The sequence below is a fragment of the Chroicocephalus ridibundus genome, chromosome 1 (genome assembly GCF_963924245.1).
Source record: "Chroicocephalus ridibundus chromosome 1, bChrRid1.1, whole genome shotgun sequence".
NCBI classification, from domain to species: domain Eukaryota; kingdom Metazoa; phylum Chordata; class Aves; order Charadriiformes; family Laridae; genus Chroicocephalus; species Chroicocephalus ridibundus.
Window position 1 is genome coordinate 24,815,721 of NC_086284.1, and position 23,172 is coordinate 24,838,892.

At 39.6% G+C, this 23,172-nt stretch overlaps 1 protein-coding gene across 3 annotated transcripts in view; it reads left to right on the forward strand.

The window, feature by feature from the left end:
• The window catches only part of CDK8 (cyclin dependent kinase 8), a 91,029-nt gene that overhangs the window by 11,560 nt on the left and 56,297 nt on the right, over positions 1–23,172 (forward strand). For 2 of the 3 annotated variants that reach the window (XM_063331574.1, XM_063331583.1), the window contains exon 2: positions 16,787–16,862. The exons of the other annotated variant lie outside the window; for it this stretch is intronic. In XM_063331574.1, coding sequence (XP_063187644.1) covers positions 16,787–16,862 — 76 coding nt within the window. The remainder of the gene's footprint in view (positions 1–16,786; positions 16,863–23,172) is intronic. 3 annotated transcript variants of the gene reach the window in all.

A 23,172-nucleotide genomic window follows, 5' to 3' on the forward strand; every position in this document is an offset into this window, starting at 1 on the left:
ACTGTTATGTTAATTCAATTTTATAAAAGCTCAACTGGAAGCTTATCTGACTCTGCCAGATGAGTGTCAGATACTGAAAGACTCAAAAAAGAGTAGCTATTGCGACACTGAACACTCTATAGGTGGAATTCCCGGCATATGTAAGGGTGAAAAATAGTGTTAGGGCTGCATTTCCATCTGCCTTACTGGTTTGCCGGTGCTGTTTGAGATCAGAGAGGCTGCAAAGCAGAAAATGAATGTCTCGTTAGCCTCATTTCATTTAGGTGGATGCGCTGTCAGAGAGAGATGCTAAGGCAAAGCTTTGGGGCAGTGAGTAGCTACCTACTACAGCCACAACAGGAGAGTCCACTCGGGACTTGGCCTGCAGTAGGATCAAAGAGCAGATTCAAACTGTTACTACTGAGGGCGGTCTGTGACCAACATGGTTTGTACTTTACTCCCAGAGGGATGCTGAATCTATACAAGGTTAAGAAATCTGCTTGAAGTACCACTTCAGTTTAAAAAAAAAAAAAAAAAAAAAAAAAAAAAGAAAAAAAAGAGAGAGGGGAAAAGGGAGGTGGTGGAAGGAGGATTCTTAAAGCTAAAAGAGAGCCAACAAGGTGAAATGTTGCAAGCTGCTTGGGAACCATTTTTGAAGCTTCTCTGGGCTCTCCATAGGTATGTATCACTCATCAAGACACACTGTAAAACCATCAATTAAAAAAATCTGACATGGCCAAATAGTAGAACAGAGGAAGCCCTTGGGGAGTGAGAATATGTTCTTTGAAAAATTAAGTCTTCTGTGAATGACGAACGTAGAAGAGAAGGTAAGTGATGGTAGGCGAGGTGTAGAACTGTAGTGTGACAGCCCCCCTTGACAACCTCCCCCACATATAAGACCTCCAAAACACACAAAGCTCCCCCCACCCCTCCCCAACCTTGAGAAACTCTTTGAGAAGAGAATGAAATTAATCTTCCTTTCCCCTCCTTCTTTTCCAATGCATCAGTAGCACAATGCTATCTGTAGGACAGGGGACCACTAAACTATAGAAGGCGTGTTTAGAGAAGATGAAATGACAACAGGAGAAAAGCTTTGGTTTTCTCTGTGCATTATGAAAGAACTTAAAGAATTGGAGGTGAAGGAATGTTTTGTGGGATCTGTCTCAAATGGCAGTGTTTGGGGAAGGAGCTGTTAGAACAAACTGAAGTGAAAGGCAGTCAGTTGACAAGATGAGATGTGTTCACACATATGAAGGAGTTCAAGAGTGAAATAAGCAAATTCCTCACCAGAAAGTATAACCCGATGCTTTAAATTGTCTCAGTCATAGAAGACTGGAAAGGCGCAGCGATAAAATCAGTTTTTCAAAGGAGTTACTGAAAGAGTGGAAACTACTAACTAATAAGCTGAACCAAAAGCAGAGATTGTGGATAGATGAAAGGTGCTGAGGTGAAGAGACAACAGCCTTATAAAACATGTTCAGCATCTCCTAAGTCTATTAAAACCATTTGATGGCGTTAACATATAGGTTAAGGCAACATAGTTGATGTAATCTAAGTTTCCAAAAGGCAGTCTGTGAAGTCCCCTACCAAAGACTTAATCTGAATGTAGAGATGGTCCTTCTCTGGATAGAGAAGCTAGTTAAGATGCAAATTAGTGGTGAGAGGTCATTAGTGATATTTCTTGGGAATCTGTGCTGCTCAAAAGTTTAGTTTGGAAATCACTTGTCATAAGTGGGAAACATTTTTCCTGGTGAGAGAGTTACTTGAGATAGTGAAGGCAAAGACTGATTGTGAAGGCTTGGCCCTCAATATCACAAAGTGCTTCTCCAATTACGTATCATCCTCATTGATGTGAAGTGATGCCTATGGGAAAATGGTCCTTTCTTTACTCACACAATGGTAGCCTTGGAATTTATTATTACTTAAGAAAAAGATTTTTGAGTTTATGACAGTTTTGTGAAAGTGCCAGCTGAGTGCAAGTAATTGTTAAAAAGCAGAGAGAATCACAGGACTTACTAGCGATGGAGCGGAGCACAAAGCATTGTGTCATTGTTATTGTAAATCCTATTTTCAGTATTGTAGGCGCTTCTAATTCCTTCATTCCAGGAAGGGTATAATAGCCCTAAGGAGGGCCGACACGGATGCTCATATGTGGAGCAGTGTCTGTATGAAAACTTCAGTCGTTCCCATAGACAAGGACTCTTCAGTGTCAGTGAGAGTGAGGGACAAGGACTCAAATCCTGAGTGTCATCGAGAAAACAGGGAACAGTTTTTCAGTGACTGGATACATTTATGACAGATAAATCTGTTAAGGGCTATTAAATAAGAAAATATCTGTGAACCTGTAGCTCCTACAGTAGTATGTTTGTGACTGTTAGGCAAATTTATGACTTTAAAAAAGTTTCTAATAATTAAAGTGGTTTTTTTGAAGCAGCAAGTATGTTGTTTCCTCCATATAAACCAAATAGTTTCACAGATTTGACTGCTGAAGAAATATATACCACAAATACAGTTTAATAAAACTAAGGTTTCCTGAAGTTTAGACCAGTGTTGTAGTCCTGCTAGTTTGCTTTTCAGAACAGATGCTTTGAAACCTTGTGCTATCTTTATGCAAGTTCTAGTTTCTGAAGTGGTACAAATATTGAGGTGACTTAAGAACAATCTGAGAGAAGAAGGAAAGTGCAAATGAAATATAGCAGTCTTTTCCTTTGTAGAGAATTTGCATATATGCCTTGTCTAGTGCTTTAAATAAAATACAGGTAAGGCTGCTGTGTGCTCTAATAAAGCAGCTCAGAGCTTTGAGTCAGGAGTGAGGTATTGCTGCCCATTGGTGTAAAACTTCTTAAAGTATTACTGTTGGTAGCTGCTCTTCTCCTAGGAATGATCTTCATAATTGTATGGTTTAAATTGTACAGTTTTGTTTCTAGGCTGGCTGTCAAATGATAATTTTGTGGGAGAAGAGAGGGGAAGATGCTGAACTGAATCCCAGGGATTCTTGCTTCTGTGGAACTTCTGTGCTGGAGTTAATTGCAGGGCTAGGTGGGTAGGGGATTGGTTTATTTTAATTTTTCTTTTTTAATTATGGCCAACTGTACTCCCTGTGATTTCACCACCACCAGAAAGTGAGGAGTGAAGCGAGGGGTATCTTGCTTTTCTTCTCTATCTCGTGTCTTTCCCCTACCTGTCCCCTCCTTGTCTTTTGCTCTTATCATGTACTTCAGTGCTGATTTTGGATAGTCATATCCCCTTGTCATATCCCACTGTAGACTAACAGAATTTGTTAACCCCGGAAAAAAGAAGTGGATAACTATTTGCTGAATGCAGGAGGTGAATCGTGTCATGGAGGACCGTGGCACAGGTCAGAGCTGGCGTAAGGGGAGGGATTTTCTGGTTGGGAAGAGGAAGGCAGAGATGTCAAGAAAAGGCTTTTCTTTTGACAGCAGCAAATCCTTAGATCAGAAGAACCACATGTACAGTGTATCATTGAATTTACTCGCTTACTTTGAACTTCTTGCCAGATTACATGTTGTGGTGAAAGGTGTTAATTTAAAAAAAAAATCAAAGAACAAAAGGAATAAAGTGAATCAGTAATTGCCATTCACCACATAGTATCGGCTGTCTCAGAAGTGCTAGTGTTTATTGGCTTGCTGTTGGTGGTTTTTCCTCCAGCTGTGGGAAATGACCTTTTCTTTACCCATGAAAAGGTCTGATTGCTGAAGGATTTATTTTGAAGTAGAAAATATTTTCAGCATAAGCTTTGCTATCTGATAAGAATAATGATGCTGTTCTGGCACAGCAAACGTGCTGTGTCCTGTAAGTATTTTGGGGATGAAAAAAGTTAGACCCCTAATAAAAATTAGACCCTTAATAAATTCAGTCCTGTTAGTGCATCTTCCCTGCAATAATTTCTTTGTGTTAGCGTTTTGGTAAGTAATACGGCTTTTTATTTTTCACATGACATCTTGTAAATTTAGTTCGGATTTTGTGAAACGTGCTTCAGTCACACACTGTGTTCCTTGTACTCTTCTATCCTTTTGTAAAGGCTTTTTTGTCTTAAAGCCCACCATCTAAGAATTGCATATTAAAGTGGCAGCAGGACTTAGTCACGCTGAAGCATTACTTTTCTTTCAGGAGAAAATGTATGTTTCTGAGGAGAGGGGCTAGTAGCAATAAGAAATAGCAGAAACTGGCTTTTTTCCTCCTGCTTCTGAATGCTGTCTTTTACGTTTTTGCTTTTTTTTGTGCATCGTGTACATATCTTTAAAAGGGGAAAAAAAAATCCCTAACCGTGCAAATTTGTTAAAATGTTACCTTAAAGATAAGTCTTAAAATTTTTTTTTCTTCTGCTGGGTTGTTTAATATTTAAATTTAAATGTGATCTTTCTATCAGTCCTTCTTCAATGAGAGAACAGCAGGGTAACTAAAATTAAATAGGAAGTTTCTGTCAACTCAGAGTTTTGCAATTTATTGAAATTTAATGATATAACTATGCAAATGCTTTCTAAGACTCACTAAAACTTACTGTGATCATACACTGCATTGATTAAAACTTAGATCGATGTAGCTGTAATCTGTGATGTGACTTGATGAAATTAAGGGCTGTATTGATTAATAGGAGTGGTTGCGCTGGATCCTATGAAAGGTCCTTCCAGCTGTCTTTGACAGTTAACTCCAGTGGATCTTTAGGAAGCAAAGTAAGATGGGCAAGCATGTAGTGGTGCTTTCCTACTAACATGTTTCTGCTTGTTCCTGTATCCAGATTTATGATATTAAGGTGAAATTAAAATTCGGGGGCCTGGTTTTCCTCTGTGGTGTTCACCTGTAGTTGTTCTTGCATTCTTTAGAAGCAAAGGAAAAGGAGCCTTAGGAGTTCAAGGGGCTGTGATGCATGGTGTGGTTCTTTTCTTTTTTGCCTTAGACTAATTTTACTTTATTTTAGTCTGTTGTATTCTCTCTCTGAGACCAGGCAAGATGTAGCCTGTCTTGCTGATAATAGCTACATACCAATATCATTTGAGAGTCCCCTGCGCATCAGCAACATCTATGGAAATGAAGACATACCCATGGAAATTATACCTGTTGGAGAAGACGGTGGCTTCTCAGGGGTTGTGCTGCTACCGTGAGGATCTTGACAGGCACAGACTCCCTCGGTGGCTGGTGGTGCTGGCAGGGGAGTGTGCTGCCTGCTCCCTCTTCCCAGCCACTGCCCCCGCACATCTGGAAACCTGTGTGCCACATCACCTCTGCTCCGGGCTGTGCGCCGAGCTCTGGGACACATTGTGTGCAGGAGGCTGATCCAGCTCCTGCTGATTCTAGATAGTTGCTCACTACATCTCTTTTTAAACATGCTTCCATGCATTTTTTTGATTCACATTTTTTCTGTGTATCTTATGTTTGAAAATAGAGAGGAGGTAAATGACACTTAGTACTATAAAAATATGGAAGCAGTCTGAAATTTCCCCTTTGGGGGAGTGGGCAATATTACAAGCGTGTGAAACTGTAAAGCACATAGTGATGCCCACAACCCCATTAGAACAGGTGCAAGGCGCTGCTTGTGGTGGCAAGCACAAATATATAAGAAGTCATGCTGGTTTATGAACTGTATTTATCTCTGTCTGCAGGTTAACTATACTGTCTCTTCTTTATTCTCTTCACCTGTTTCTGGAAAGTCTTGACAGGTAACTTCACAGAGGAGAGAGGAATAGTTGTGAACTATTCTTTTGAGCTAAAATCCTCAGCAAAGTAGCTTGGACTCCCAGCTTTTCTGACTGGGTTGCATTATTAAAATCCTTTCTCATTTATTTATGTATAAGAGGCTTTCATGACAGAATCTGGGTTTTTATCTGATTTTTGGCAGATTTCTGCTCCGAAAGGAACAAGCTAGAGTCTATGATGGGGATAAGCTTTAAGCTGTTTTTAAATACATTTAAATACTCTGGGCTTGAATAAATCTGAACTCTTAAAAATAGTCATGCTTTGGTTGTGTAGCAGGTAGTTTTTAATAGAGAAGATAATTTTAACCTATTTTCTGTGGGTTTAATGCATGTTATAGGACTACCCCATTTTTCAAAATGTTTTTAAATTCATTCAAATGAAGAAACAGTAATTTGAGCTAATGTTTATCTTTTGGTCTTGCTTCATCCAATTTATTTTAGCTAGTATAACTGAAATGCGTGTGGTTTTTTTTTTTCTTACAAAACAAAAAAACCCTCCCACAACAAGTGGCCCGTGGAAAATTAGAATAATCTCATTTTGGAAATGATTTGTTAATGCTCTGTGCATTATATGTAAGTAAAGTGACCCTCAAACAGCTATAAGTGAATGACAGAATTCTAGTTCATGTTGTTTCCATATTTTGGAAAGGTCTACTGTTTTATCCATGGTGAGTGTTTTTAGGTAATAGAATATTTCTTTCAGTGGATGTAGCACTTAGCTGCAACTTTCTGGCAAAGGTGGGTGTACTGCCTCAAGCTGATGCGGAAAGAAAGTACTAGTCAGAAGATTAACTTCATCTGAAATGCGAACAGAGATGGATGCACCTCTGCTATGTCTGTTCTGTGCCTTAGATAACTCCACTGCTCATCTGAGCACTCAGCAGGCTGCTTCAACTCACTAATGTGGCAGAAATCCTATTAAACAAAAAATTGGAAATAACTTTTCCACTCTTAGAATAAGCTCACCTCCATCTGAAAACGAGCGCTTGGGCTCTAGCGCAGCGGACAGGGGTGTGTGTGAGGATGAAGATGGGGTTCTTTCAGCAGCAAAGCATTGGCTCAAAGCAAGCTACTGTGCAAAACTTCACTGTTAGTTTTCCGTTATTTTTGTCAACATAATTGTAAAATATTGAAATATTTTACCCAGCAGGTTTTGTAAAAATGGAATTACAAAAAGATTAAGTGGCTATCATTGCATCACTGCTAGCTCAGAAATTTGTGGTTTTTTTTTTTTTTTAGAGAATTACTTATAAGATTTTGCTCCTGAAGGTATAGGGTCAGTGATCAGACTTACCGTGTGTACTAATTAGTTTGACAAAAGTTTTGACCTAAAATTTGCTTTGTGGGAAGTCAGGTGCTTGTAATGCAACTTCTCAGCCTTTGTACCAATTAGTAACAATTTTTTTCCTATACAACTTATTTTCTGCTGATGGACATCATCTTTGCTAGTTGGCTGTTACCACCTATCCTCCCAGAGCTGTTACATCTCATTCTGCACGGGTATACCTGTCCAGCTTTGTACATTTAAATGTATGCGGTGATAACCACTGGGTTTCATACACTTAAATGTTTTACAATTTGAAACTTTTTTTCAGTCTCAGCCAGTTGGACTGTGACTGTAAACCCGAGTAATCTTAATGCTTTTGTGCGTTCTTCAGTTATCGAGGCTGTATGTCTTGGATGTGCTTGTTGAGGTTTAACCTCAAACTGCTGCTCACTCCCTGCAGTGGGATGGGACAGAGAATCGGAAGGGTAAAAGTGCAAAAACTCATGGGTTGAGATAAAGCTGGTTTAATAGGTAAAGCAAAAGCCATGCACACAAGCAAAGCAGAATAAAGAATTAATTCACCACTTCCCATCGGCAGGCAGATGTTCAGCCACCTTCAGGGAAGCAGGGCTCCATCACACATAGTAGTTATTGGGAAGACAAACACCATAAATCCAAATGCCCACCCTTCCTCCTCTTCTCCCTGCAGCTTTTATTGCTGAGGACGACATAATATGGTATGGGATATCCCTTGGGCAGTTGGGGTCAGCTGTCCCAACTGCGTCCCCTCCCAGCTTCTTGTGCATCCCAGGCTGCTCACTGGTGGGGCAGTCTGAGGAGCAGAAAAGACTTTGGCACTGTGTAAGCACTGCTCAGCTATAACTAAAACATGGGGGTATTGTCAGCGTGATTTTGATTACAGATCCAAAACATAGCCCCATAGGAGCTACTGTGAAGAAAGCTAACTCCATCTCAGCCAAAACCAGCACAGTGCTCTGTGGTGTCCACTTCTAGAATACACTGATCTTGTCAGGGTGCAATGGTCTTTGGGGATGTGTGTCAATTTCCTTTAGGGGTGAAAGGGTTTTGTTAGGTCTCCATGGTTCTCTGCGTGTAAGCACAAAGCACATTGAAAGCTTGTGGAATCTACATAAAAGCCACTGAAATCCAGTAGGTAAAATGAATTTATTCTTGATTTGTATGGGATCCATACAAATCATCTGCAGGCTATACGGAGATCTGAGGGTTCAGATATGAGTATTTATAATATTGAGGAAAAATATAATTCTAAAGACTTGTTCCTTTTCACAAAAATGTAACCTTTGTACTTCTTTTTTTTGTGCTGCTTATAAGTAGCAATATCTGTGCAATGCTTTAGTTTTGCAACGAGCCATAGAATTATTTCCTTTTCTAAGAGACAGTTACCATTGCACGCATTGCAAATACTAGAACAGTCTTTAAATATTGAATAAAGAAAGATTACTCTTCCGATAAGAGATGAAATTCAAAGTTGTGTCCTCGCACTAATCTAAATTGCATTGAAAATGAGAAGTTTCGGATCTCTCTGTAGGAAATGGTCCTCAAAGTTATGTATGTACACATCTAGAATTGCTCTGTTTCTTTTCTAGCTAAGTTTTGGAAAAGTTGTCAGACTTGGAAAACAGTATTAAGAATTAGCTGTGTGTCTTGAAAATATGTATTTGAAAAGAATGTCCTACACAGCTGTGAAACTCCTTAGAGTTTCAGATGAATAATAAGCAATATAGTTTATTTTACAATCCCACATAGAATACTTCAGGTTGGAAGGGATCTCTAGAAGGCATCTGGTTCAACCTTCCATTCAAAGCAGGACCAACTTTGAAATTAGCTCGGGTTGCTCAGGATCTTATCCAGCTGAGTTTTAAATATCTCTGAGCATGGAGAACTCCATCAAATCTCTCTGACTAGCTGTGGTGTGTTTTCTTTTTTCTTCATGCTCTCTAATTCTGATTTATCTTTTTGCCACTTGTGACTGCTGCCTGTGATCTGTTTGCTGGGCACCTCCGAGAAGAGTCTGACTCCTTCCCTGTACCTCCCATTAGCTCACTGAAGGCAGTGATAGCATCCCTCCTTGGTCTTCTGTGAAGGCTGAACAAACCTGGCGCACTCAGCCTCTCCTTATGTGTCATGTACTCCAGGCTCCTTGAGGTGCTCTGCTGAACTTGCTCAGTATGTCTTTCTTGTACTGGAAAACCTTTAAAACTGAATATGGAGCTCCTAAATGTAGTTTTATAGTGGTGAATATAGGGGAATAATCACCTCCTTCCACTTGCTGGGTACGCTCTTTCTAATACAGCCTGGGATTTGGTTGGCTGCCTTTGCCACAGGGGTCCATTGCTGTGTTACGTTCAGCTTGTCCACCAGGACCCCAGGTCTTGCTTTGTAAAGCTACTTTTGACCCACTTGGCAGTGTGTCCAGTTGCGTGGTGTTATTCCAAACTAGAAACGTGTCTTTACACTTGTCTTTCTTTGAGCTTTCTGAGGTTCTTGTCTGCCCATTTTTCCTGTCTGTTGAGGTCTGTCCAAATGGCAGATGGGTTGCTCATTGTATCAACCACTGTCCCCAGTTTAGTGTTATCTGTGGATTTGCTGAGGATGCCTTCCATCCTATTGTCCATTTGTACCACTGAAGACGTTATATCAGCCCCAGTATCTGCCCCTGAGGGATGCACTAGTAACTGGCAGCCCGTTGGATTTGTATCACTGATGACAACCAATTAAGTCTGGCAGTCCGATTGATTTTTCATCCGTTCTTTAGTTTAGCTGTCCAAGTGTGCTCTAATTTTGCTATGAGTATATTATGAGATCATGTCACAAGCTTTGCTAAGGTCAAGGTAACATCTAGTGCTGTTCCGTTGTCCACAGAGCTAGGCCTCTCCTATGGGACAGTCAGGTTGGTAAGGCACAACTCGTGCTTGGAAAATCCTTGCTAGGTGTTTCCAGTCACTTATTTTCCTTCATGTGCTTGAAAATAGCTTCCCAGGAGGGTTTGCTGCATAACCTTTTCAAGGACTGCGGTTAGGCTGATTAGCCTATAGTATCGTTGAACCTTTTATCCCTTCTTGAGGAGGGTTCTGATATTTGCCCTTTTCTAGTCATCAGGAACCTGCCACGATCACCATGACCTTTTTGCAGATGATAGAGTGGCTTAGCAATGACATTTGCCAGCTCAGTAAAATATCCTTGAATGCAGCCCACCTGGTCACGTGGACCTGTGTGTCCGTCCAGTTTGTTGAAGTCATTCCTGATCTGATTTTCCTCCACTTGGTTTTACCAGGACTGTGCCACTAGCCTTGGGAATGTGGTGGTTGTGCAAGTGGAGCGTGATGTGAAAACCAATGCCAAGAAGGCACTGAGAACCTCAGCCTCTTTTGTGTCCTTTGTCACTTAGTTTTCCACCACGCTCTTTTTCTGGGTTTGTAGTTAAAAGATATAAAATGCAAAAATAAATAGAACTTCTGGTATAAATATTCTCGCAAGACTATTTGGTGCCATAAATGTGCTGTTGGAAGAGGAAAAGACATAATTCTGTTCTTCCAAGTCATCATTTAAATGGGTGTGAGTCTGCCCTCATCTTGCTGCGTTTTCTAGAAAACCATTTATTCTTTTAGTGTGTATAGAAGCGTTTGCTGTGTATACAGCAGTTCTTTTGGCATTTAGTATAAATATATAAAATCTTTCAGCTTCAAAAATTGGATTTGTGTATTTGTATACTTCCAAAGAACTGAGTTAACTGCTTCTTCCTGTTGACTTCATTGAATGTCATCTATGTACCAGACTGATTTTAATTTATTTAAACAACATTGCTATGACTCGGGGGAGGAGGCAGAGGATGATGCTGCAAAGCGAAAATGCCAAGTCAGTCTCCTAAATGTTGTAATTTGCTCTCGTAGGTGTTGTGTTTTTTATATTCTAACCTATAGCTGGGTGTTTTTCTAAGTTGTTCTGTACATGTCAAATCTGCACGTGCATTAAGTCCATATATTTGCTCTCTTCAATTTCAGTAAAGCATTTAGGGGAGAAGAGGGAAAGAAAACCAACTTGAATACCACAGTTTAACTCTGTGTCATCTTTTTCTTCATTTGTAGTTTAAATTTAAATCTTTGAACACTATTCTAATAGTTACAAGTAAACTATAATAAAACCTCTGATCGATCTATTTCCTTTTTCGAAGTTCTGGTAGGTAACAGAGCATTGGGTATATTCTGCCTTGCCTGGCTCCCTGGCATCTGTGAAAGCTCCTGTCAGTATTTTGCTGTTAGTAGTGAAGATGTGCTACCGTTTGTACAGTTTGGGGCTTGGAGTTACTCAGTGTTCGTTGAGGTGAGTTGTTCAAAGCTAAGATGCTCTACAGCGCAATTTCATTTTTGGCTAGTAAAAATCAAAATGCTGTATTTAATGCATTCAGAGAATTTAGAGTTAGTACTGCTGAGCCAGAATCACTCGCTCCAGCAACAGTGTGACAGTTGTACTGACTCAGGATGTGTTACTTTTACTACTATTGATGATAATGGAATTCTCAAGGGTAGAATTAAAAAAAAAAAAACCCATGTGTTTTATTGGTGGGATCATCTTTTAATTATCAGGATTTTTGTATGCTTTAGGGAATAAGAACCATAAACAATTAACAGGTTCCTTAGAGTTTTCTGCAGAATAGATGCTGCATTTATAGTTCCCTGTGGTATCTGTAAGACAGCAGAGCCTGTTTTCCTCAGATGTTTAACTGCAGTCAAGTTTTGTATTTCCTTGTTTTTAAAGGCAAAACTATTCCTAAATTGTGACCAGTTAATTTTGAATTTGAGATCTTTTTTTTTAAATGGTAATGCAAATTTAGAATTATGACCGCTGATTTTAAGGCTTCATTACTTTATTCTGCTATTTTTATTACTCAATTGAATTTTAAACAGACCTAGTGATCTGAATAAAGGATGTATTATAATGTTGTGCCAATACGTTTCTACAAAATACAGGATATGGGAGATGAAATAACAGTAGAACCGAATTTTTTTTAAACAGCCTTTTACATAATAAGCCTCCTTTTTCTCCATGTGTAGGATATTTTCTCCCACTTGCTGAACATATTTATGCTTAAAGTATCCTTCTAAATAAAGGGTAGAAATGCTAGGTATTTTAATACTAAAGCCTTGCAGCGTGCTCACATTCAGCAGGCATCTGTTCCTACTCCTTTTGATATGTTTTTTTCCCCAGACAGACTGAATGTTTTCTATGGTGATGTCGTACTTCCAAATTCAGTAAACTTTTGGAAACAGCATTATAATACTTAGTCGTTTAATTCTCTGAAAGGTGGTGGTTTTGGTTTTAGTTTATTCAAGCTGTAATAACAAAACTAGATAGTTATGCTCTTTTATGGGGATATTGCTGTATATTTGTTCTTGTCATTAAAGTACACTGAAAGTGGTGTCGCAGCTATCCTTTTTTTTTTTTTTTTTTCAAGTTTATGCCTCTGATGTTAATATTGTCCCTCAGGAAATAGCATTTTCACACAGGATTATGTAGCTTGCGTTTGACTACAATAAACACTGCTATTTCCAGCAGCCACATACAAAGCAAGTTTTCTTATTTTATCGCTCTCACAATTGCCTGTTACTAGGGGGGAGTATTACTGTGTGCCTACTTAAGTGCAGGAAAGTATGAATATATTTGTATGAAAATAAGTTTGCAGATTGACCAGTTTTTCTAAGCCTGTTGGTAGGTGGAGGAGCTGCTGAAGTTACTTGACGTCTCGTTCCCAGGCAGCAAAGCCAGCAGGTTTTCCCAACAGGACCTCTCTGTTAGAAGGAAGAATTTTAGTTGAATTATCATAGAATCACAGAACGGTTCATGTTAGAAGGGACCGTAAAGATCATCCAGTTCCAACCCCCCTGCCATGGGCAGAGACACCTCCCACTAGACCAGGCTGCTCAAAGCCTCATTATGCTTTGAGTCTTACTGTGCGCTTAAAATACAAGCTGCTTAGTGGCCAATTTTGTTGGCTGTGGAAGATGTTTATAAATAGGGTTTTTTCTTTTTTTTTATTGTTTGTTTTTTTTTCTGTCTTGTCATTGAGCATCTCTTTATCTTCAGAGAAGGAAATTGTCCATATCTAAAACCACGGGGAAGCCATTTGGGCTGTGTTATGATTCTAAACAGACTACTGGCAAAATATTTTTGGAAGTTGTGTAAAATAAGCTTGGTCACTCTGGCCTTTCCTTTGGCTTCATAATGGTTTTGTAAACTCTAATTACTCCCTTTAAAACTATTCCTCCAGTTCCCTTGCCTCCCAATGAGTTACACTAAGCTTTATAAAAAACATCTTGCTTGGCCCAAGGGTAGAAGAGGATTTTCCTACTTCTCTTAATGGAAAAGCTGGTACTAATGATGTAATGGGTAACCATGGCGTGTTACCACCCTTGGTGTAGAACAGATGTTAGAGAGGGTTAGGAATTGGTTTATTGCTTTGTATCTCAACTGTGTGTGCGTAATTCAGAGAACTTCAGTCTTGGAAGTCTTTGGTTATTTTTTCAGGTTCTGGATGTAAGAAAGGCAGGTATTGTTTTTGCAAGGAAGAAAAGCCATTTCCATCAGAGGTGACATGATAAGGGAATGACTAGACAAAGAGGCTCCAGCAAAGGCTTGTAGAACATCTCTTATCACACAGACAAAAGGACAAACTGATTCATACCGGATTAGTGTCTAGAAGGGTAGTGAAACATTTAACCAGGGCTAATGGCATTGGGCAATTTCACCAAGAAGGAAAGAAATAAACTAGTCAGATAAGCCCTCTAGGTGTAGCATAAGGAGAAGTAGAGGTGGACATGCGGGAAGAATTTTAGGCATTCCGGACAGGCTGTGAACCCTGGAGTACCTAACCAATGGGAAACAGGGGAGGGAAAATTCGGCCAGGATTAGGAAATAAAAAGGTGTGTTTCAAGAACCAAAAGTGTGCCTACTTGCTGGGTCACCCGTTCTTGCAAGAATGTTCAAATAAAATGTGCTTCGTATCGTTCACTGCCCAAGCCATTGTTATTGGATAAGGAGCGTTTCTCACATGGAGGAGAGTGTAGTGTGGTGCTAAAAATGGGCTCTCCTTCTTTTTACCGTGCCTGTTTTCTCTGAAGTGCTTGGGTTGGTTGAGGACAGGGCAGATGCCACTTGCCCTCCATTCCTGTGTGCAGCACCCAGGCAGAGCAAACGAGCGAGGGGTTAATTACCCACAGCCCTGGGCTGCTGTAAGGGCAGGGCAAGGTTGGTCACAGGGTCTCTGGATCTTAGTTCTTTAACTGCCTTTTAATGTGAGAAGATTAATTTTCAGGACTTCTTATTTCATCCGTTGTTTTGAGGGAGACCAAATGGTACGTTCTTAAACACACCTGTCAAATTTCAGCGATAAAGAAGTGATGGTAAAGGAGTTAACATACACGACTGAAAGCGTGTTCTTCCAGTTTTGTTCTAGGAGACAGCTGAAGTATTTTTTTTTTTCCTAAAAATTTCCAGAGAAAGTCTGCCATCTGGTATGGAAAATTTTAGTCCAGACTTAATTTGGCAAAAATTTTATCTATTAAAAATAGTTGTACAATTGTAAATGCAAGGCAGGCTTCGTTGTAGACGATGCTACCAGAAATGTCTGTAATAATACCAGTTGTGTGGTAGCATTTCTCGTTATACTGAGTTCTTAAAATAACTTGAAGTCTAAGCAGATAAGCAACTGGGCAATGAGAATAACCTTTAGTCTGACCTGTTTTGTTCCATGTTCTGTCAGTGGTGATGCTTGTAACAGTAGCAGTTGTGTGGCAGCACTTCTCATGAAATAAAGATCTTCCCAAACACCTCAAAAACTAAGTTGATGAGCACACAGGGCAATGAGAATAACCTCTAGTCCAATCTGTTTTGCTTCATATTTGTATCCAGTAATGGTCACAACCCGTTGCTGGCTAAGGCAGATAGAGAGTAAAATGACTTTTAGCTGAGAAAATTTCTCTGTATCTTTTTCTGTCAGCAGCATAGGAAATCTCTGTGCTGGAAAGCGGGTTGGGATTATGTTCAGTAGCTGTTCGTGAAGTGGTCCAATACTCCCCTATCCACCATAAATTTGTGTAATTCAATTTGAAATCTATTTATACTTTTGATCCCTATAATATTCTGTCACCATGAGTTGCACAGTTTAATTACGTGCTTAATATCATGATGGTTTCTTCTTTTTGGGCTTCATGCAACTTGTTTTCCTCTGAGGTGAGAAATAGGGGATTGTTGTTCCCTATGCCCACCTTGTTTTGTCCAAGTATGAATCTGTGCTCATCATTGGCTCTTTCTCTTCCAGACAAGGAAGTTTTAGGTCTTTATTATAGGGAACCTTTTTAATGCCTTCTGTCGTCGTCTTCCCTACTTTTTTTTTTTCCTATTTGTGTCAGATCCTGTATCTTTTCCCCTCTTCTATCTTGCCGAAAATATGTAATCGCCCTCTTACTGAAATCTGTTCTCGCCCACTCGCTCTTTCATTTTTCCTCCTCATTAACCGTCTTCAGATTTTGACCATTTATCTCCCACTTTTTCTCTCTTTTCTGTTTTGAAAGGTTATCGCTAACAGTGGGTTGTCTTTGAACCCCATGAAAAATCTCTTGGATGGGACCTGATAATTTGAGGGATTAAAAAGGTAGCGATGAATAGGGGAAAGTGGGTGTTTCAGGTAGAAATACAGCAGTTCAAAGCCTTGCATGTATTTAGTGCGAGCTTGACGAAACAAGTGTGTAAGTTGTAAATGCTTAACTACTGTTTTGTTTTATTTGCCTTTAGGATGTTTGAGTTGCACTTTTTTTTCAAGGCAGCTTTTCACAGCTGTGAAAGCTGAATTCGTTAAAAATTAATAAGGATTCTTATGTAACCGGGAGATTTGGGGCTATATGAGCGCTCCAAATACTGAAGGCAATACTGTTGTTAAGTGCCTTGTCCCCCTGGAGTGCTGTGGATGCCAGCCCACGAGTGGGAAGGACAAGCACTCCATCTCTTAAATTTGAGCTCTTTGAGGCTGAGGATGGGCAAGAGTTCAATGTCTTCTTTTGCTGCAGTGTATCTCTTCTTCATTTTGCTTTTGGTAGCTGGAGTTACTAATCGTCTTGCATTTTAAATAAATGACTGTAAGGTGCATACCTGGTTAAGAGTACAGGGTAGTGTTGGTGTTGTTTTTAAGCGTTATACATGTTTGAATCTGAACAATTATTTCTCTGGATTCTTCAGATTGCACAGATACCTTGTGGGGTTTTTTTACTAATCTTGGTAGTTTTATTAGTTTGGTAGGAACATAATTTTAGAACACAGTTCTGTGACCTAGAGGAAAGAAAAGATAAGATGTTACCGTGGTGTTGCTTCTGGGCTGATCAAGAATTCATTAAAATACGGGGAAGACTTCCTGTGTCCCAGAGTAATACATTTTTGGAAGATGGACCCCTAGCTAGACTTATTTCTAGTGTGTACTCTAAATGTTCGCTTTGTTTTCTTCTTATGAAGAGAAGGAAGGAATGGAAGAAATGTTGATCATTGAATTTAAAATAAAAAAGTTTCAAAAAAATCCCTATTTATGTAGTGGGAGCAAATTTATATTTTAGCTTTATCAAGGTAGTGTGGTTAGCTTACGGTTTAGCGGGGTATCCAGACATTAAATTAGTAAAGAATCAGAAGAAAATAAGGCGCAGAATTTGTATTAATTAGAAAGTGTCCTCTGAATGGTAGTGAAGAGCTCACTTGGAATTCATGCTGCAATATTTTTAAAAAAACTTCTTTTCTTCTTTCACAGGAAAGATGATAAAGATTATGCTTTAAAGCAAATAGAAGGTACTGGAATTTCTATGTCTGCATGCAGAGAAATAGCAGTAAGTAACATTAGTTCTTTCTACTAGCAAACAGACTTATTAAAAGTATTGATTTGAGTGCATGCTGGTTTTTATTTGCTGAATCATGTTATTCTACTATGGGCGCTATATTTTTATCATGGAGGTATAAAATAAGTACAAATGTCACGGAAGACTTTGCGCACCTGTTATGTTTGCTGTCTAAAAATGACAGTATTTTTAAATTACAGTTTACTGCCTGCCTCGGGGCAGGTTAGCTTTAAATGCAGCACTTTAAAAACATAATTAGAGTCAGTGGCTTAAACTATGTGTTTGATCTGACTTTTGCATTAGTACTTCAGTTATTTTCCTAAAGAGATTAGTGATTATTGGCTCATAATGATTAAAACACGTTAACTTCTATTTAAGTGAGGACTTCAAACTAAACTGGCATTGTTGTTGCCTTGGAGGCTGTAATATATCCATGAATATTATTCAAAGGGTTTCTTAGGTTATTCAGGTTTATATTCTAACGCATATTCCACGCGTTAGAAACTGGTGAATAATGTGGTCTAGTTATGGTTTGTGACAAGCTTCCGAAGAAATACTGGTAAAACTGGTATTCTGAAGTATGTTCTTACATTTTAGTGCTGTTTGGGTTTATTTTGCTTGAAATGTTTCAACTGAAATTGCTTACTACAAGGAAGTGCGTGTAATCTATGTGTGTGTGTGAGGGAAGCGAACCGTTTCTTTTCAGTCCATATTCCTCAGGAGTGTAAAACTACCTTAATTTCATTTTTATGGATTAAAGTGAGTACCAGGCTTTCCTACTTTGTCAACTTCCAGTTGGCTTTGTGATTTCAAACATGTTAGTCCTTGAACTGAGTGAGGTGAAAAAAATCAAATGCAAGGAATATTCTGCAGGAGAAGCTGTTCCTGCCCGTAGACGAAAGCTGAGCCTCACTGCCAATGTAGATATCCACACCAAACTAAAGGAAAACAGGGTCTTAAATTTTGCTGATTTCAACCATTTTGGAGAAATTTTCTAAATGCTGTGACTCCCTCAGGCTGAATGCTTTTGGGAAGTGTCAGCTACCGTTTCAGAGGCATTTGGGAAAATATTTTGTTTGTCTTTACCTAAGGAGTTTTGAAGAGTTTGTTCTGCTTGAATTTGGTGGGAGCTTGGCTGGTGTTAGGGAGGTGTCTCAACTCAGGTTATGACCCTAACTCACCTTCTGTCTATTAAAAAGAGAATCACTAATTCGGCTGACAGTCAGGAAGGATTTGGCCTCACTGCACGGCTTGGGGAGTGTTGTGTGGTCATTCCTCTTGGGCAGCAGCGTCCCCAGTAGCTGTGGAAGAGGAGCAAGAAGCAGGGAGGCTTTCTTCTTGTTCTGAGCTCCTGCAGCATGTGCCCTTTGAAGAGAAGTTAGTGGGGGAAGGAGGGGAACATACTGAAGACACCAAAGATACCAAGAAAGCAGGCATCGAGAGCAAAGAGAGGAGTCAAGCCCAAAAGCGAGCGTGGGGTAGAAAGAATAACCTGAAGCAGCATTTCTTGAGCTGTTGTTGACTTTGGTTCTGGCTATGCTTCCAGGCTTGCAACTGCTGATACTGTGGTTGAATTTTCCTGCAGTTGAATTAATAATTCATCATGGATTTCTAGGGTTTGAATCTCTCTTCCTTACCCTTCTTTTGATATTGCTGTTTGGAGTTAACAGGAGAATTTTTTCCCTGAAATGTGTTGTTCATTTTAATTCTGTTAAGTAGAATTCCACCCCCACCCCCCTACCCCCCCCCAACCCCGCAATCAGTTAATATTGTAAAAGGGAAAAATAGGAACCTCATATAGAGATGGATCAAACTGAGGATAATAGGCATACTGTTTATATTGATTATGTGAGTATGTGTAATGTATATATGAAAATGCTACTGTATTGTGCCCTAAAATGTCACCCAGGCATCTAATTAATAAAATTATTAGCTGTCATACATAAAAAGTCAATACTGAATGCCAGACATTGTTACAATGTGATCTGGACTACCTCAATTAATGCATTTTATGAGCACAGTGGTCTTAAGAGGAACTAGGATGACTTGGGTTGTGTATGAGATGTATCCATTTCAGTTTCTCTGGAGAGCTGATGCTTATATATTTTACTCTGACTATCTGAGTAGCGTGCAGTTTGATATAAATTCCAGTGAAACTCTCCCTTGTTTTTATAACTTTACAATGGCTTTTGTCTTGTTTATGACGACTAACTTAAGTTACTCAATTAGTCCAAAACTGATATATTTAAAAATGACTATAGCCTACTCTTTTAACATGTCTGTTTCATGCAGACAGACACCTGAGGTGAAGAACAGTGTCAGATCTTCAGAAAAAATAAAATAATTATTGAAATACATCAATTACATATTGAAATTGAAATAATCCATTACAGGGAAAGGATTGAACTAGGTCACAGACCTGAGATGAGCTCAATCTAGATATGTATATGAAAGACTTCCTACCTTTCAGTACTTCCTGCAGCATGAGAACTCGGAACTAACTAATGTTCAAGAACCTAGCTAGTCTCTTACTCTGTTGAAATAAGCGGATTTTTTTCAATGATTTTTTGTAAACCATTTGTTTCATTGGTAGAATTAACAGTTATTGTGCTAATTATGCTGACTGAATCAGTGTCTTTAATATCAATATACTTGTAGTGTTATATTCTTCCTTATCTTTCCCTGATTCATTCACCATGGTAAGCATTTGTGAATGCTGCCCCTTCCAGATCCTTAATTGGACATTTGGCTGCTTGTCTCTTGTTCTCTGCAGACATATGTACTGCCTGGGATTCCGGGTATCTTTTTTGTGATCTGCACTTTTGCTTCTGAGGATTTAAGCAGGCACTAAAAACTGCACACTCATCATACCAAGAGATGGATTTGTATTAGATGGGAGAGCAGCAGAGGGATAGAATGGTGAGAAGAGTTGTATAAAAATATACAAAACATACAAGCCCAAACACTTGATGTCTTCTGATTTAATCACAAGGAAGAAAGTTGTTAAAGCCTATCCACCTGGAATAGTGCACCAAATGGTATTTCACAGTTCACGAAGCAGGAGAATTCTTAAAGGCTGTGAGGAGCTGGAGTAGTTAACCAGACTTCAAAGATGGCTTCAGGAGTTTGAGTTGGGCAGTTTCCTATACGGGAGTCTTAGGTTTTAAAGTAATCCAGTGACTTCCTGGCATTTTTCCTGCTGGTTAGCATTTTTCATTCAGTTTTAGCAGGTTTGCAAGTACTTCACTTGCCTATGCTTCCTTTGGCTAGTGAGAAGTTGCTTGCGTTGTTCTTCTTGTTTTGGTTTGTTTTTTTTACTTTTTGCAGGACTGCCATGTAGCTTTGTTTCTTTTTTGTGCCTGGTTTGGTTGACAGAAAAGTCCCAGAAAAGCTTGTTAAAAGTGCGTAAAAACACCACATAGTATTTTTTTATATGGTAGCATTAGTTTTTGTCTTGGCTTTGAAGAGGAAGCGCTAGATATGGTGGCAGATGCAGTGATGGAAATGCTGAATGGGACAAAGCGGAGCTGGGGTGGACAATGCTTTACTCTGCCTGTCTCCTGTCTGTGTGGTGTCCTTCAAGCACCGTAGCCAGCTTGTACGAGTTAGAACAGCCTTGAGTCTGCCAAGGCTGGGACAGAAAGCTACAGAACAATAAGTAGCTGGCTTCTCTGATAATTTCCATTCTTTAGGTCTGCCTTGGAGGCATTTGGGTGTTCCTAGGATTTTGTGGTTTCCTATTATAACAAATGCAGGCTGTCATCACGAAAGGTGATGTCCTCTGTGTTGGATCTAGTGATAGTGTGGCTGTAGGATGAGGAAGTTCATCTTCACTGAAGGGAAAATGGACAGTTTTGTTAGTTTTCTGTTGCGTGAGCAAGAGGAGTTGAACCATCCTTTGGTCTCACTGTGTCTTAACCTGGCTTACGGGAGGTGGTGGGAGCCTGCAGGGGTGGTTTGGGTATAATGCAGGCTTGTACCCTAATGTTCACATGTCTGACTGTTAACAAAAGAAAGGGGAGTACTGATTTTTATATCCCAGCCAGGAGGCTCAGGGCCCAGTACAGCTCTTCTTTTGTCAGGAACTTGGCCAGGTTTGCAGGGAACAGGCAAATGGTACTTGGGCAACGTGAGAATAAGCAGAGAGCTAGCCGGTGATGACTCCTGCTCTTAACCGAAAGGGGAAGCCTCTGCAGCAGTCCTGCTCATGTCTGCAAGTGCTCCGCCACCCTGGCTTTCAACTTGTGGGCTGAAAGGTGGCAGAGAGGTAGAGGCAGAGCTAGAGCAGCGGGCTTCTGTCCCTGGGCAGGTGAGAAGGGGGCTGCTGTTGACTAGTGGTCTTGGCCCAGTTGATCTCGGTGGAGGAGGCTGCTGTAGAGGTGAATTTGTCCTCCTCAAACGCTGGGGCTTCCATGTCCTGGGTGACAAAACCATGTCATTACGTGATTATCAGGTCTCTTTCCCCTCTGCCAATGGAGGGGATGGAAGAAGAGCTTAAAGGCTCTTTCAGAGCCAGTCTGAGGGTGACCAATGACTCTAAAGCAGCATGTAGCAGCTGGAGGATCCCTATGAGGCAGAAGCTGAAACTACGTGACTCCAGGATTCACCCTCTTCAGCATCTTCCCCTGCTAAGAAACAAATGACTGTCCCAGTGAGTTTGCTGGAGGAGATTCTGTACCAGATATGCGATAAGGCATGATATTTGGGTGTAGGTTCCTCAGTTTATGGGGGCTGTCATGTCCCTTCGACCCTAACAGTGACAGCAGTTTCTCACAAGACCAAACGACGAGTACAATCCTTGTGTCAGAAGACAAGTAATGGTTTCTTAGCAATCTTTCAATGTGGTGAAAGGCAGAAAGGTATTGAGGAAGACACGTATTTGATTTGACACTCTTTGACAAGACTAATGACTCTCAAATGCTTTAATTTAATAGTAGTATGGTATGTAAAACTTAAGTTGTGACTGAGTACTTTATCAAGCTATGTTACAGAGCTACGAACAGTATTCCTGAGAGATTCTGTATACAGGGAGGGTAGTATTATTTTTAGTTCTGTGAAAGTGGGACAAAGATACTGATCAAATTGGAATCCTTAGGAATCATCGTGTTTACTCTGAACAGCAGAATTTGACCAAGATTGACTTCCAGTGTCTGTCTCATCTGGGCTCTTCACCCACCTCCTCACATTCAGAGAACGTTTAATAACACCTCTTATACTACTTTGGACTTAAGAGCTGCTAATAAATATTCACTTGTATGTGTGATCATGTAAGACTCATTTGTTTGGGAAACCACAGAAATTAAACCCAGAAATGTGTGATTTTTTTCTCTTGATGTTTTGTGCTGTCAGGCTTCTTTTTTGCAACATTTAGGGCTTTAAAAATAAGAAAAAAAAGAATAAAATAAAGCAATAATTTCACACAGTTGTATGTCTGAAGAACTGGAGCTTCAAAAATGTATTGTCAGCTTCATAATAAATTCATAGAGTGAGCACTATTATAACTTCTTCTGTTACATTGCCTTTGTAAGCTTTGATTTGAACACTTGAAAGAAAAACAGCATGTACTTTCAGCAGGTATTTTGTTCTTTTTCAGTACTGCGGAATATCTGACTCATAAGAATATAAAACTGTAAAGTCGTATTTACATTGAAATAAACAGATCTTGAATCTACTGCATAGCAGCTAAGCCAACCTGGGATTTAAGAACTTGTGTAATAAAATTTAGTATTTAATTTAAATAACAAGTTTAAAGTACTTTGGCGCTCCAGTTTTTGATGGGAAACTAAGAATAGTGATTTGAATGTTTTAATTTTTTTTAGAAATTTATTTTATGAATATAGAATTGGGTGACACCTCTGGAGTTGTCATATTCTGTTTGTGCTCTTGCAGACAAGCAAAGTGCACCTCCAGAAACTTAGGAAACTACAAGTCAAACTTGTAAGGAAAAGAAAAACTTCTGAAGGTAGTTCCTGAGTCTCATTCTAATTATTCAGCGTTTAAGCCAGAATTAATCATGACGATTTCATACCCATTTGTACTTATGATAATAATGTCAGTTAGTTAGAATAACTCTTCCCTCTTGCTTTCATTTTAGAGAGAGAGGGAGAGACTTTCTCTGGCTTTGTTTTGGCAGGCTGTAAGGTTTTTGGCTTGGCTTGCTGGTTTCCCGTTGTGCAGTAGGCTCTCCCTTCCCCTGGGTGTAGGCTCGGGCCTTCTTTGCCCTGTTGCACTTGGAATTAATCTTCCTTGAATTGGCTAGAATTGCGCAAAGCATGTCAGGTAATGTCTCACTACTGCCTGT